Source organism: Tauraco erythrolophus, chromosome 19, assembly GCF_009769465.1.
Source record: "Tauraco erythrolophus isolate bTauEry1 chromosome 19, bTauEry1.pri, whole genome shotgun sequence".
NCBI lineage: Eukaryota > Metazoa > Chordata > Aves > Musophagiformes > Musophagidae > Tauraco > Tauraco erythrolophus.
Window position 1 is genome coordinate 11241553 of NC_141483.1, and position 16733 is coordinate 11258285.

Below are 16733 nucleotides of genomic sequence, written 5' to 3' on the forward strand. Positions count from 1 at the left end.
TAAACTTAAGTTTTCAGGTATTGTGACAGTTTACTTCATTTTCAACGGAAACAGATTTAGGTTTGGATATATACATTCCCTTGTACAAATGTCAAAATACTGTCACTGACTGATGGCAATATGGAAACTCTGTTTCCACAGCCTAGTGTGTAGGAATGCACAAAAGGAAGCCAACACCATAAACAGTATACAGTAAAGTTACATATTTAAAGTATATATCTGTCTCTAATAACGTAGATCTCTATTCTTTACTTAGCACTATGCTGTTTTCAGTACAAACAAAGGACCTTATGGTATTAGTCCCAAGGAGAAATGTGACTTCCCTTAGAAAAAGAATCATCATTACAGTTTGGATTCCCTTCCAAGAGTAGTAATTTCAATATCTTCTTTTAAAATCTAAATAACATCTAGTTAGCAAAGAGAGAATGACTTTTAGCGTATTTTCCTGCATCTAATAATCACTTCCGTTCACTTAAACTATCTTTTTGCCTACAGAGGATTATTGTCATTAAGCTACTCAGAATGTGACAATAATTGAGAAGTTTTGGTTATCGGAGTCAGAAGCATTAAGATTTGAAAGACAGTAACACAGAGACATGGAAGACATAAGCTGAAATGCTCACATAATTTACACTTGATTTTAACTAGAGATAAAAAAACTTGAAAAGCTCAGGAGAGATTTGGTCTGGACACGCACCTCTTTGCTTCTATCCTACTCACAGAGTGCTTCTCCTTACAGTCCTGCCGAGCCTGACCATTTGGTGACTCAACTAATTAGCCCTTCTGATTCTTTTTTTTTTTTCCTCAAATCCTCACTGCTGAGACAAGGTACACAGGGTCTGGTGACTTAGTGCACAGGTCAGTGCTAATCTGTGGAGCATCTTAGGCTCTGAACTGTGGAAAAGCCTTGGGATATGAACACCTGAGCTCTTGGTGTTCAGCCCATGCTTTGCACAGTGAGGAGTAAGTAATGCAAGCAGACTGCAAGAAAGTTTCCCATAAGCTCCATAATGAGTGTTTCACAGCTGTGTGTTCCTTGTCCTTGATCCCCACAATCATTCATCCTCATTCTCTCTTATACAGGTGTTTACACATGTGAAAATTTTGTCTGTAGACTCCAGTAAGAAAATAGATAACACCTAGCCATCAAGAAGGTGGAAACAAAAAGGTGACTACAAGGAGCATCAATTCTGCTTTGGATGTGTGAAATGAGGGAGCTGCATTGTGGGGAAGAGGGATACGTCTGCTAATGAAGCGCAGATCAGGCTGGGCTCCTCCAGAAACAAGTTGGTGACTACTATCAGTAGTTGATAGCTCTTGAACTTTAGGGGCAAGAACCTCAGCACTTCAGTGCGTAGGAAAATCCCATCTCTTTCCCTGCTTAAGATGAAAAGCTGGCAGTAACTATAAAACTAAAGGTTTACACACTTGGCTGGATTTGTCTTCAGGGATCTCTGGAGCAGTTCTAATAAACATGCTAAAGAGAGTATTAGATCTCAACAATTACTGACTAATTATGTGTATTGATGTTTAAACAGCAGCATTTCTAAATCTTGTAGGGTACATGCTGTAAAACTTTCACGTAAAGAATCTGCATAGAAAGTAATCCTCAAACCCTCTTTAACATCTTCATTGGAACAAAAGATCTTTCTGTACACTGACATCACTCAGGAAACAGCAAATTATCTGATTCAATTGGCTCTTGAGTAAAAGAGCATTCACCAATTAACTCTTTAGAAACCAAATCCCCCTATGAGAGGATTTATCGTAAGAAAAAATATTAAATACATAATAAGGACAAGAAATTAGATATAAATACAGGGAAATACAAGAAAAATAGGAAAAATATAAAATTAAAAAGAAAAAATATTTTTATAAATATAGAAAAATTTCTCATGCAGAGCTGTGCTACGCAGCAGTCATTAACATTACAAACAGATGAAGTCTCCAACAACATAAGTAATCTGAACAGATAAGCCTACACTACAGTACACAAAGACATGGCTTCAAAGAAGGCAGGATTAACGGTCTTGCTTCCTGGCAAAATGAACTCATGCTTGTATATGTGTGATAATTTTACAGAATTCAGTTACAACAGAGCCTAACAAATACTTCGGTCAACTGTTTGCTCCAAATAGGCTGGGGGTTTTATCTTGAGAAAGTGTCACTGAAACTAAGTCTTCTCTCTCTGTCTAAGGTACATGAGGAACATGGAGGAGACAATATGACAGATACTGATGAATGCACATTATTTACCGAACTTTGGTAGTTAAAGCACCTATCCATCCAGCGTGCGGGTCACAGCCAAACTGCAGAGCCTGCAAGCACTCTCTTGCTCACGTGTCTGTGCATGTCCATGCTGCATCCTTGCTCCACTTGGGTCAGCGTGTGACTCAAATGTAAATCTTTCTTTCCTCTGTATCCAAGTTTTATGGGGTGTGAGCCAGGCCATGGGCCAGAAGGAGCCCATAACGTGCTCCAGCCAGTTATCTCATCTTGCTCATGAGACCCCAGCAAAAGCTGCTTTCTTAGAAGGAGGAATGTGTAGGTTCAGATGACCTCAAGAAGAAAGAAATAAGACACTGGACTCCCACAGCTGGCTAATGATCTCCCCACGGGAGCCGCTGCCAGTGGCTGCTGCTTGTTGCACAATGAGGGTAGAATCCAATGCCTGATTTTTCTTCAATCCACAGCTCAATTTGCAGAACTGCAGAAAAGAAGAAGCATCCTTTCTAGCAACCTAGGAGATGACTTGAGAACTTGGCAAAGGAACAAACAGATCACTGGCATGATGGCAATTTGACACTATAAGCCTTGCAAATACAAATAAAAAAATATATATTCACAAACACAAATGTTAAAGCTCCTAATCTGAAAGGCATGCTGCTATATCACCCACATGAGGGGAAACCACCACACACTCTTCCACCTTTCATGATCCACAATTCCAAACTAAGACTTGATCAATACTGTGAAAGAACTCAACAGTTACTGCAAATCTCCCCAGTGGCTGGGAAAGAGGGTATGATTACTCAGAAAACTCACTAGTCCTATAAAAGACAGATAGAGAAATCTCTGCCAGGGTATTTGACAGGATACAAAGAGACACTAAGGCCCAAATCCAGACTGGAAGACATAAAGCATATCCTGCAGTAGACGTTCTCGTTATACCAGGAATCAGGAACAAATTTCATCCCACACCTTTACTTAGTAAATAGAGTAAAAACAGAAAATGATGAAGTGGTAAAGGTTCTCAAACAAGAGAAAACAGAAGGAAGAGGGATGTTGGAGCCTGCGCATTGAGCAGATCTAAAAAGAGGGCTCTAGAAGGACTTGGGTGGGAAAACCTGAAGAAAACAACTGAGTTGCTGAAAGGATATTTTTTTCATCTTTGTCCTTCAGGCAGCAATTAATTTGTGCTCAGTGGTGTGCATAGTTTGTATTTGTATTCTTAAACATATTTAGGATGTACAAACTGTTCTACAGTTGCTCATCAAGAGCAGGACTCAGTGCTGATGGACAGTCTCTGCCAAACTTCACCGAATGCTGAATCAGGCTCCAAATTCAAAACCTGTTTATTTCTTTCTGTCCCAACAGTTAAGTATTAACTTCTATTAAAAAAGCATAAATTCTTCTACTGCCAATTACAGACACATCTTTTCAAAACCAGTTGTTGAGGTGTAGCACTCAAGGTGAAGCCAGTGAAATCAGTATTCCTCTGGGAGAGGGTAATGGCGAAGAGTTCACACTTTTCAAGCCTTAACAAAGTCAGAGCCTATTTATGCACAATGTGGTCAGCAGGGTCTGTAAAAACCACTTCCCTCAAATGTCCTGGCTTCTGCTCTAAATGGAAGTCTGTTCTGTGACTCTGGGTATCTTCTGAGATTTTTTTTTTAGTAAACCCACATGGTGAATTTATATGTGATCCACGGTGATCCACAACAAATCTCTATGGATTTGCATCACTGAAGGACGTGGCGATTATATGATGTTGATGGCTACGTGTTTCATCTCACCTCAGCGATTCTGCCAGCCCCAGGAAGACTGAAAAGAGCAGGAGAGGCTGCCTGTCAAAATAATTAACACAGCTTTGATTAATAGAACATGGCAACAATCCCCCTCTCAGACGGTTCTGCGAGTAAGGCTACCAAAAGCTGAGTTTCTAGCCAACTCTTAGTGATCAAGTGCCCTACACTTACCATGACATTTCTAGGTTAACTTTTCTAAGAGTACTGTTTGGAACAGTTTGTATTTAAATAGTCTTCATCAGTAATGCACAGGAGTTTACTAGCTCTTTGTGAGGAAATCACAATAGGAAACCACAGCAAACTGTGGAACTCTGCAAGTGCAGACAGCCAAACAGGTATTACAGTAATGAACAAGATCTGTCTTTAAATATTCCTTCCAAGTCAGCCTCATTAAACTTCCGAACATTTCTCAAGATAAAAATTGACAAATAGCATCTCCAAGTGGAGAGCCTTATCATCCTATTACACTTTTTCAGAGATGACAAAAATGCCATAAGAAATTATAATCAAATACAATTAAAACCTCTAAACCTAGCTGAACAATTGCTAAACTAACCAGAGATATTATATTCCTTTGGAGATTGTCAGTGATACTTGCTGAGCTCTGATTTGGTGGAAATCTAGTAGTTATAATGGAATATTTCATGCAGATCACACAGATCAGAAATTTCTTTTGCTTAGTACATTCTAATGAACATTGCCACAGAGAAGCTGTAGAGTATTTTGGGTAAGAGAACAGATATCAACATTGAAATTCTTGTTAGTTGGTCTATCAGTAACGCTTTGGTTGACAGGGCACCTTGTTTTCAAGCCATCTAATGGCATTGCTAAATATGCCAGTCTCATTAAAAATAGTCGAAATAGGGATGAATTTAGTGACTGAGGTCACTCGAGTACTCTGGCAGAGTCATTATTGAATTTCTACTAGTGTGATTACAAAGAGTGCATGCTCAGTCCATTAATTTGCAGCATGGCAACCAAAAATCAATGTGGTGCTACTTAAAACTTCTTTTGTGATAATTACCATCATGCATGCAGGTATACACATGGAAGGGGAGTGTGTAAGCTGCTGTTCACAGCCTCAAACAGCAAAGAGATTATCTGGCAGCTGGACTAGATAATTGTTGTAGGTCCCTTCCAACTGACATATTCTATTCTATTCTATTCTATATTCTATTCTACTCTATCCTAGTTTTCTGAGCTGTAGAGAGGGAGGAGAGAAGAGTACAAATTTAGTCTAAACTTGGAGTGAAATTCAGACTGCAAAGGAAATTTTGTCATTTGCTTCAGTGCAGCTAAGCGTTCTTCCCTGGAAATCTAACAGGAACTGAAATTCCTGACAAGCAAACAGGAATTCAGCATTGATCTATCAAAAAAAACCTCTACAAAAAACATCTCAGTTTTCTTTTAATAAACTTAGTTCCCCATGAAATTACTAGCATGTTGGTGAAGTAATAACGGGAAAGTTGTATGAGTTCTTCTTGAATGATCGTGGGACAAATTGATATATGTTGTCTCAGCAGATCTACACTGATTATACCAGTCATTGACACTCCTCATTCTGACCCTTCAAATAAGGACACAGCACAGATTTTTCCCAGGAAGGAGTACTGAATGTCCTTGCTTAAGGAAAAAGTGCATTCAAAGAACACTGGCAATTTCTGTATAATACTACTACTCTGATTTCATTTTTCATTCTTAATTTTGAAAGTGTTACAAAAGAATATGCTTACAGATCTTTATCATCCAATATCATCTACTGCAAGAAACAGAACCCCAGAATCTTATTTAGCCAAGACTTGATGGACTATAACCATTTTTTTTTTTGGAGAACTCACAGACATTTACTGCCTTTCAAAAGAACAGCCCACCTCTACCTTGTTCCATTGCCAGGAAATACACAGTACCCTCCAAACACTTCCTATGCCTCCTCCGACCCACCAATTTATGTAACAAAACCCAACTCGAACCAGGTGATTTGTACAAGCACTTTACACAGCAAGACAAATTCTACGTTGATTTACAGTTAAGGGACTGTGGCTGCACAGCTCACAAAAAAAAAAGGTCGCCTTTTAAAATGTCAGTATTTGCTGATATTCACCATGAAGCGATAGTGAAGAAAAACAAGATCTTCCTTCATTCCCAGAATGTGAAATACCAGAGGTCTCTCTGCAGCCGGAATTATAGATAAATTTTGAGTTGCAAATGAAGACTTATAGAAGCCGATAGAGTAACTACTCTTTCTTGTGTAGGACAGTTGTGTGCGGAGAACTGCAATGATCTCTGATGCAAGATAGTTTTTAGACTACAGGAGTTGCTTTATCTATAACAGGAAAAGATTTTCACTTTCTAAGCTTGTGAAAAAGCATATATTATCTCTACCTCCTATGTAAAATGTGCAAGGGGAATTGTATCATAACAGAATGCAACAAGTCCTTGGTTTTGCTGAGTTATGTCCAGCCTGAACTGCATGAACTGTTGTGTTTGCTAACAGTGCTCGCATGCTGTAAAGTGTTTGCAGAACAGTAATGATGCTGCCTCATTCAGTCTGAAGCACTGCTGACATGCCTATTAGTAGTTATGCAACAAATCAGTATTATCTCCCTATTGGCCTGCAAAAGTTTCAAACGTGATTCGCACCAGGAAATGGATCCATTCAAATATTTTCAGGCAGTGACAAAGAATTAACCAGATAAAGGAGGTGACTATTTATTATTATTAAGAGCAGGAGCCTTGGCATAGGCTAGGACCCTGTTGCATGTTTTACAAACATGCTGCCTGCTTCAGCAAGCCTACCAGTATAGCAGAAGAGATACAGCAGATGGATGGAGACAGACAAGAGTGCATGGAAATATTGAAAAAAATGCTAGAAAGTTGTAGGAAGAGAGCTGTATTTGTTAGCAGCCCAGATATTGCAAACATTTTTCTAAGAAGATAACTGAATAAGAGCAAGGTTTTCTAAGCCTGAGATGTGAGTGTGTCAGAGAAGCAAACCTGGACCGATGCACTAACAACACCTGCCAGATCAGGTCTTCAAATTGTTCGAGTTCAGGACCTCATGCTGGTTTGGCATTCAAACCAATATACCGGATACTAAAAATGAGTTTAAACAAACATCTTATGATCATGTATGGCTTGATCCTGGTTTAAATTACAAAAGTGAGAATCAGTAGATTAATTTCATTCAATCCAGTGGAACTAAACTAATGTAGAACTGGTGCTAATGAGACAATATTTAGGTTTTCTGAGTGTTTATGAAGACTAAATTTCCCCTATAAACCCTGTATCAATCATGTAAGTGATTTTAAGTTATAATTTTAATGTGCTTATAATATTATTTTTTCATTACAACTCTCTCCAACTGGAGGATGTGCGATGGATGTAATGGTAGAGGCTAATGAAATGCATTTAAACTCATTCTGAATTTTAAAGAGAGGAAAAAAAATACTGTGTGTAAAAAGCACCCAAGTTCTGTCTTTCTGTTATTTAGGCCTGGTGAGAGGTACACCAAAAGACAGACAATGTGGTCTCTGAACGAAGAAGGCAGCAGTAGTGTTAACCATCCCTCACTGCAGGTACACAAGTAACATCACTTATTTAATTACACACACATGTCAACTGGGAATAGAACTTAATGATCTGAACCAAAGTGACAGCCAGGAGTGGTGACTGGAGGGAGAGCTCTGCTACAAGCAGGGAGTAGGAGCCCACCGTACCAGCTACACACCGTAAAACCCTCTGAGTCAGCAGTTACTGCGATCTGCCGGGTTTCTTACCAACACTGCGTAACACGTAAGACTTACAATGAAGACTTACAATCTAGATAATAATTTTCCACCTGTCTCAAAGAGCAGTCACCATTATTATGCAACAAAAGAAAAAAATAGAGAGATAGGCAGTAACTCGTCAAACTAAAGCAACTTGGAGTGGAAAAGTAAACCTCTGTAAGCCAGTGCAGAAACAAATGGTTCACCTAATATATTGAGGTTTTTAAGGAAACGTAAAGGTCTCAGACAAACCACGAGACTTTCCCACTGTCAGCTGGTTAGCTGCTACTGACCTGACAGAGGCATAAGATCGGAAAAATGTTTAAAATCATCTAATCCTGTTTTATGAGATTGTAGCCTATTTTCCAGAGGCATCTGACCAGTTTTAAGCATCTTGAGTTCAGCGGAGTTTTGTTATTACGAAATTCCTCATGCGGCAATGGTACCGAGGGCTTACGTGTGTAAGAAACATATTTCAATTTGCTCTGCCGAATAATAACAAAGATCTTATTCACTTTATTCTAGAAAGGTTTGGCTTTTGGCGCTTTCCTCCTAAATTTTCTTCATTCTTTATTGCCTGACTGATTTATTTCCTCTGCTTTAAAAGTTACAGAGGAAAGCAGAGTTGCTTGGCAGCATGATGTGGTATTGCTGAACTCAGCTGTTTATGGCTTTCAGCAGATGTTTCTGCTTCAAAGACAGTGTGAGAAAAAATACACATGCACAAATTCCTCCCCCCCAATTCTGCATCTTTTGTCTCTTATCTTTCACTGCCTCCAAATCACAAGGAAGGCTGAGTTACAATAGCTGCTAAAACATCCGAACCCCTCCACTGTCACAGATAAGTAAGAGCTGACCTCACCCCAAATTAGAGCTCATGAATTCAAGTGCAAAGAGAGAAAATTAACAGAAGTATCAGTCTCTGAATGTGCTGCATCAGAAGGAGATTTTCACAGATAACCTGACTATGAATTACAGCTTGTTAAAATGGAAAGCAATAGGGATCGCCGCGTGCAAGGGGCAGCTTTCGGCAGAAGATGCAGGTGCAACAGTCAGTCTTCCCTACTGCATATTCCGGGAGCTGTGCAGAACACATGCTCAGACATAAGTCAAAGGCTGAAAAGTAGACTGTGTGTTTTCTAGTCACTCTCTGAGAAATGATTACTTTGTCAGATATCAAAAAATAATCTCACCCTGGCTATCAGGAATTACAGTTATTATTGAACCCATCTATCAATTTGGAATGGGTATAAAGCTGCTGTCTCATTATTTCATGATTGCACATCCTATTTCGTTTCATTTGTGGGACTCTGCTCTATTTACATAACAATGAACTAAAACAATACATCCAACCTGACTAGAAAGCGGGGAAGGGACTGACAGCAAGCTAGACAGCTTTCTCAGCAAGGCTGGGTTATTGCATACATTGGCTAAGCCTCCAGCATTTGGTTTTGATAAGCATGTAAAAAGCTTTCCCAAACCATACAGATTTGCTGAACAAACAACTTCAGTGCTTTCATTTGGGCAAGAAGTATGTGAAGAATGACCTTTCTCTTGGTGCTTCAGCCCTCCTGCTTACTCCTTGGCTAGTACTTTGTTAAGTTATCTATAAAGATTAATGTAGTATTTTTTGAATGGTCAAGATTGAATCTAACACTGGTTCTGTTGAAATCCAACATGAAAATTCATTTCAATAGTGCCTAACAACAGGCTTTCAAAAACTTCATTTCAGATTATATTTACAATCTTGCATTGAATTTTAAACAGTAGAGGGAATGTTGCCACACACCTGATAAGAAAGTAATACTTTCCACTTAGTATCTTCCACAACACTTGTGCAGACCCTGTTGGTTTTCTGACTCGGCTTTTGTCTGTTAGAAAGCAAGTATTCATGCTGATGACAAGTTAAACAAATTTCTATTGAAATAATGACTGATAATAGTGTTGGTTTTTATTTGGATTATGGTAGGACGAACACTCTAGTTACGGACCAGGGCCTCACAGGTGCTAGATGAAAACTAGACAGATGTATGTTGTTACCATGACAATTGCTATAGTTATCTCAAATTTGATCCTTCTGAACTTGCATTACTGAAAGGATTGAAAATAAAGGGTCCTTCAGGCTCAGTGAGAGTCCTTGTCCATGAGGGCTCCCGCGGAATTCACTTTTCCTTAATGCAAGTAAGAGCTGCCCATTAAGTCGAAACCACTCAGGATTCATAAGGTTCAACAAGTTGCCCCACTCCCACAAGTACCCAGTAAGACAGTACGGCGTAAGAAACAAATATTCCCTCTCGAGACTGTTTGTGCAGACACTTGCTTAGGCACTGCAGCAGACAGAACGAGCGAGGCAACGGAGCATCCGCCTCCTTCTGCAGGCAGCCTACTCCTGAAAGAGAGACGAGAGACATTCTTCATCCCTCCTCCCTCCCCAGCTTGGGGCTTTGATAAACACTCCTGACATTCAAAGCAGCAAAAGAGGAGCCATATGAAAGGCTCCTCTGGGAAGCAACCTTCTAACCCTAGTCTTCTGTGCCCTAGAAAAGATATTGTTACAAGGCACAGCTGGCCGATCCTCCACCATATGTGCAGATGTCCACTGTGTCTTTGGCACCTACACCGTACGCTAGAGACATCTGTGCCCTAATTTGACCTGAAGCAGGCATGCTAACACAAAGAGAAATCTTAAAATGCAAAGACAGTAGGAAAAGATAAATTATTTCGGAAATCAGATGAGAAAGGGTGGAGGGGAAGGATCTTTAAAGCAGCAGGTAAAGGCTTAGCTGTATTATTCCTGATACTGTTACTGACAACTACACGCATACGTTCCCATGTGACATTTTAAGCAGACAGATGCACATCACAGGAATGACTTGCCTTGGAAGCTCTGAAGGTTGCACTGGTAATTTGCCAGAAACCTAAAAGACTGCACCTAATTTGCACCAAAATATGCATGATGCTTAAAACAAAATACTCAGGAGGCCATAATGCTTGTTCGTTTGTGACTTTCTCATAAATGAATGGAAATTGTTTCTCTTCTGGAGTCCAATGGCAAAAGAAATCCGCTGCTGATGTCTTTCTCCCAAAGTATCTCTACAGTTTGTACAAATCAGTTTCTGCAGACACAGATGTGACCTCTAAGATGTATACAACTTCCCAAGCACCTACTACTACAGTAGTGGCATTTGCCATCTCAGCTCTGATCCTGCCTCAACTATCAGTCAGAAGCACCAACAACTGTAACGAAAAAATCCTGAGCCATGAGCACCAAACCTCCAAGTCCCTGTGAAAACCAGTGTCCTCGGCTCAGACTGCAAGGTTTTGAGGTCAGCAGGTACCACTGGCTCTCTGCTGAGCTCTGCAAACCACTCTGACCCAAAACTGTGTCAGGGAAAGATGACCCACATCCTAAAAAAATTAGTAACACCTTGCTCGTAATGCGTGAATACTCTTCTCTGTGCCCATATATTGGGCACAGACTGACTGTCTTTAGGTATAGCCAGACACACACCCCGCACGGCTGGTAGATTTTCAAGTGTGAGGCATGTTGGACATACACGTTTTACTTTCATTTTTCAATCACAAGAGAATTCACTCCACTGACATCCCCTGGCAGCATATGGCGCTGCCAGACAGAAGAGGGACCTGCACAGAATTGTAACGGCTTTGTTGCTTTCCTCCATGCCTTGACGATAGGAAACACAGCCTGGTAACATCATTAGCTGTTTCTATGTGAATGCAAGGAAACCCAGACAGTGTTAAAAAAACCCCAACTAAACAACTAAAAAATATGTGTGTGCATGTGGCAGGGGGAATAAGCGATTGTGACACAGTCTGAAACATAAATATAACATCTGGAAGCACTCTTCCCGAGTCTGCCTCTTTATCAGACAGATGGCTGGAGAGCTGTAAGCCCACAGGCCTCTCAAAAGGTTCAAGGCCAAGAGGATAAAGTACTACATCACAGCAGTTTTCCATTATGTCAGTTTTTCTAAATGTCTGTCTGTTCTCCCACACTCAGCTTCTCTACTCAGTTGACAGAGATCAAAAGCATTGGGTGGCTCCATTCCTCCACAAAGTAAAACCTCCATGGGCAGAAATATCAGAAGAAGAACAGCCTGAAGGCAGCTTGTTCCAGCCCACTTCCAGGTTTGAAGGAACACGAGGAGTTAGGCCTAGATTAGCCCCAGTCGCTGCTTCCTTGTCCTTGACGTCGCAATTATAGGATGCTCTGGCTCTGGCAGAGAAGTCAGCTGAAGAAATTCCCTAACCTTCCTTGCACCTACCCTTAACCTGTCTGTCTCATTCCCACAGCTGACAGCATACCATTTATTTTAAATAAATAAAAATAATAATAACTAAAAAAAGATGATGAAAATTACTTATGTTAAAAATAACCCTTGCTCTGTCTTGGAGAGCTCTTACACCCTGTGGTGGCAATCCAGAATAAACTACACAGCAAACACGAGCCCTTTCACTGAAGCCATTCTCAGGGAAGCTGACACACAATAAATCAACACACAAGCCTTAGTCTGGAACCAGAGGCAAGACTAAGATATGGAAACGGTTATAATAGTAACCAAAAATATCTCTTCACCTACCCTGAGGACACATTTCAAACCTACCAGCTTTCCTCCAGAAATGAGGACCAACAAGGAAAAACAAGTGACCAAGCAGTAGTCTAAGACTTGTTTTCACTGTTGTTATCCTCATCAATAGCTACTTGAATCTCAGCACAAATTGCATTACGAGGCACATAAACACTGCTGATTTCAAGCTGTTTTCAGTTACTTGCTACAGTTGTAAAGTCTTTCTGAACAAATCTCAGTTACGAAGCTATGGCTCTTGGATTTAGCAGCACAAATTCAAAGAGAACAAACATTACTTACAAAGGTGGGACCCACTTAAATTCTCAAAATGTAACAGTAAACAATTATTGATGTGATGCATCTAAAATACGTCCCTTGTTTTTTATTATTTATATAATGTGAAAGGTACATCAGGTGCTAAGTGATGTTGCATTCAGATACAAACTGCTTGTTTCAAAGCACTTACAATGTAATTATATCCCTACACTAATGACAGTACAAATATGCAAGAAAAGAAAAGCAACATGGCAATGAAAAAGAGTAGCTTTATTGAGTGTAGGCATTTGTTTCCAGGGATATGAAGAGGAAAGAGTGCAATGGTTTTCCATGGTGTGTGAGGGAGATTCCTGAGTAAACTCAAGCACTTAGAGAAAGGCCAGAATTTCCTGCTCACGTGCTTAACAAATTCAACACATCACTCTCTCCATTATGACCAGAACGAATCCTGGAGGCAGAATTAAGTGGCTACCACAAAATTCTTTGTAGCAGGCAGCACTCCAATGCATTGAGAATCTATCAGGGATTTAAGTAATATTATAACTTACTTCACAACCAACCGGGGACATGTGACAATACAAGGGAAGAGCCAAATTACCTGTTAGTTGCAATACAGAGGAATAAAGCACATCCGTAGAAGACCCTTCATTCTCCTTTCCTGCTAACTGATTCTCTGAGCTCTGCTAGAAATAGCTGGTCATGCAAAGAAAAATAACATACTACCATCTTCTTGACAAGCTGTGTGAACTTTCATAAAGCATTCAAGAACTAGAAACTTTTATTCACTTGCTTTTCAGAAGCTTTTTTGCAAGACAGTGGAAAACACCTCTCTCTACTTAAATCAATCAACATATTTATGAGTTGGCTGAGTTTGCTGCAAGAGAAGATTAGCCTGCGTTGATGCCGGAACTCCAGAACAGTACGTCACATCTATGCTGACCTTGCTACAGAACTGCCACATCACCCAAATGAACAGCGCTGCTAAACTAGCTTGAAAAAGCTGGTGGCAGCACAGAAAGATCCCATCGGGGACTTCCAATTCTCAACCAAATTAAATTAGCTTAATAGAATATTTGTGCTCTGTGCAGAGGGCTCCAAGTGACACTTAGAAAATCAGTAACTGTAATGCCCACTACACTGTATGCTTTCCCACTGGGATCTCAGTACACACATTTCCCATGTTCAGCTCTCCCTTGTACATGAACGTTTCATTCAAACCCAGGTTCGTCATGCTTCAGAAGACAGCAACTATTTACACTCATAAATGAAAGAGGCATTAATTAAAACATTGACTTTTATTTGCATAATTAGTGCCAAAAATATTTTTATGGGTTAATTAGCCTTTATGCAAATTGGATTGAGAAGATTTAATTTGGGGTTTGATAACCTGACTATTATAGTTCCACAGTTGCAAATACACTCAGAGTTACACGCAGTTCTAAAGCCATGTCTTCCCTTTCAAACTGTTTTGGTTCTTACTTCTGGCAGGCTCAAATGATATATTTTTCCTTTCCTTTTACCGCCTCCCCCAACTCTCCACTGAAAAACTCACTAACTGCAATGATATCAAGTGTAAATACATTGAATCAGTGAGCTGCTCATGACAAGAGAAATTTCCACACTTTACAGAAGTCTAATATTTCCCAGGTGCTCTGACTGGGCACAGAATACAAATGTTAAAATCTGCTCAGGTTTTCTGTGCCTGAAGATGGTACAAACTGACTGCATGGGAAAGCAATAACCAACCCAGCATCCACCAAAGATTTTGTAATACTCTTCAATGAGCCCAGGGTTGAGGCTAATCATCAGCGCAGAGCTGGGGCAGCACAGTGAAAACTCTCTGTGTGGGCTGACGTACAGCAGCATCGTGAGAATTCATTATGATGATAGCCAGCAAAATAATTCCCACTGAAAGCAACAATACAGGACTTCACTATGTGTTGCAGAAGACAATCATACTTACTGGAAAAGCACTGCTTTTATGTCTGCGGCACGACTAGATCAAGTCTCGGGAAAAATGTATTAAAGAGGAAAGCAGGGACTGACAGGCCAGTTCACACCAGTGCTCCCCAGAGCGCAGCGCTCTGCCTCTGACAGTTACCGCGTATGGCTTAGCACAGGGGCCTCCAGTTTTGGAAGAAGTAACTTCGCAAAAGGGGATTCTTCTCTATTACATACAAGACACTAAACAGTGAAAGGTTTGAATTAAGCTGCACCAATGTTTGAAAGTTACAGCAGCTCACTGTGGAAGAATTCATTGCTTGCTTGATGAACCAACCACAGAGGCGGTGGTATGTTCAGAGAAACAAGGTCAAAACTATCAAGCCAAAAAATGATCTTCAGTAAAAAAACTTCAAAATTAAGGATATTCATATTCATGTCAAAATGACACTTCCCCTCCCCCCCGCAATGTAAGCTTCTTCTATTCATTTTTTAATTTAAACTGATGAATTTTATTACCTGGAAACTGAGATGCCCTGTTACAGATCAGCAGATGGTACCGTAGTTAACATAAGTGTCTCCAGATTTCCAGGCTACAGGTTTAATAGCTGTGAGTAGTGGTAATACGAGCCCTAAGTCTTTCAACCAATGAATGGTATCATGGATATAAATGAGTTTAATGTGCCAAGAATATGAGGTTTCATACCTGTTCCTTGAACTTGGCGTCATCCTCTGACAAATAACTGTTGTGGTCGAATGCTTTCCACCATTCCCCACCTCTTGTTTCACATCCCACTGCCGGGGGTCACTTGTCTTTGCACTGAGAATGTTTACACCTTTCTTCACCTTTGCCCTGTTGGAAACAGCAATTGTAAAAAGTTTACAAGAGTCATTCAGGACTGTGATGCCAAATATAGCTCAGTCATGAAATCTCAATATATCAACTTTAAGCTAAGTATTAGGCAAATTTCTAATTCATTAGTAAATAAGAGAGTGGTATCATGAATGCAGACCTAAGGCAACATACCACTTGTTTTGGACAGAACACGCTGTGTGACTTATCTGTTCAGCAGGCTGGAGTTATGATTAAGACTAAACTTGTAGGAGAACCTGCACTCAAGGTTCTTTTCTCTATTCTGTCAGTAATTTCTCCCAAAGAGAAATCTGTCCCAATACAGAAGACTCAGGAGGGTTCTGTTCATCTGTATCAAGACAAACTTGTGCTTCGTCATTGCACAGAGGAATACTTCACTGGAGCTTTTTAAATATCCCAGTTTTATTCCATATGATATCCTTTTAGATATCTGTGGACAGGTTGTTGCTCATCCCCCCTTTGTGACAGATTCCCAGGGAAATTTCTGTTTGAAATCTCCAGCCTGGAGAGAATACAGCTGTTGGTTAAGACAAGACTTTGTAACTCAGAGATGTTCTTATAAGATGCAAGTTTCTATCACTGTTAGTTGTTACGTCTTGTGGAAGAGTTAACTGTGTTTACCTAGTGCTGCTAATAACATCAGCAATAACTACATGGAGAGCTAATTAAAAAGCATTTGCTTAATTAAGGCACATTTGTATAAAGAACTCCAAGCAAAGATGCTATTTGGGTGCAGAATGTTTAACGGCTGATCTTCAGTTCTATTACGAAGCATCAGGAAGGAGAAATAAAGATTCTTATGCAGCCTTTCTCTTCTAAAGACACCGAGGGACAAAATTCCACCAGCCCACTAGACTCACACAAGACAATGAGTATGTGGGGAGCAGGATGCCAGTTAGAAGCATGTGCCTCTGTGAGTGGCTTGGCTTCAGCATCAAATGGAGAAGGCAAAGGGCTGCTTGACTTCACACCACCAGAGTACGTTCATCATGGCCTCTACTCAGCAAGAACTAGCTTCATCGTAGCAATGAGGCTAAGGCATGGTGAAACATGTATTTCTAAAATACTGATGTTAGTTACTGAGCAGAAATCATCATCTAACGAGATGTCGTTCTCTTCTCAACATTTATGAGGACTCAGCATCTAAGTTCCTTGGAAAAACTAGTCTTTTTGCATCTTTCGACACTAAAACACTCGAAAAACATAGCCATGAATGATTGAGAGCACTTGTCTTCTTATTGCAGTTTTTCAACAGTGA

General features: G+C 40.1%; 1 protein-coding gene across 1 annotated transcript in view; it reads right to left on the reverse strand.

The window, feature by feature from the left end:
* Window positions 1–16733, reverse strand: part of TMEM132C (transmembrane protein 132C) — a 153634-nt gene that overhangs the window by 78328 nt on the left and 58573 nt on the right. Inside the window, exon 3 of the mRNA XM_086623736.1 lies at window positions 15308–15454. Coding sequence (XP_086479862.1) covers window positions 15308–15454 — 147 coding nt within the window. The remainder of the gene's footprint in view (window positions 1–15307; window positions 15455–16733) is intronic.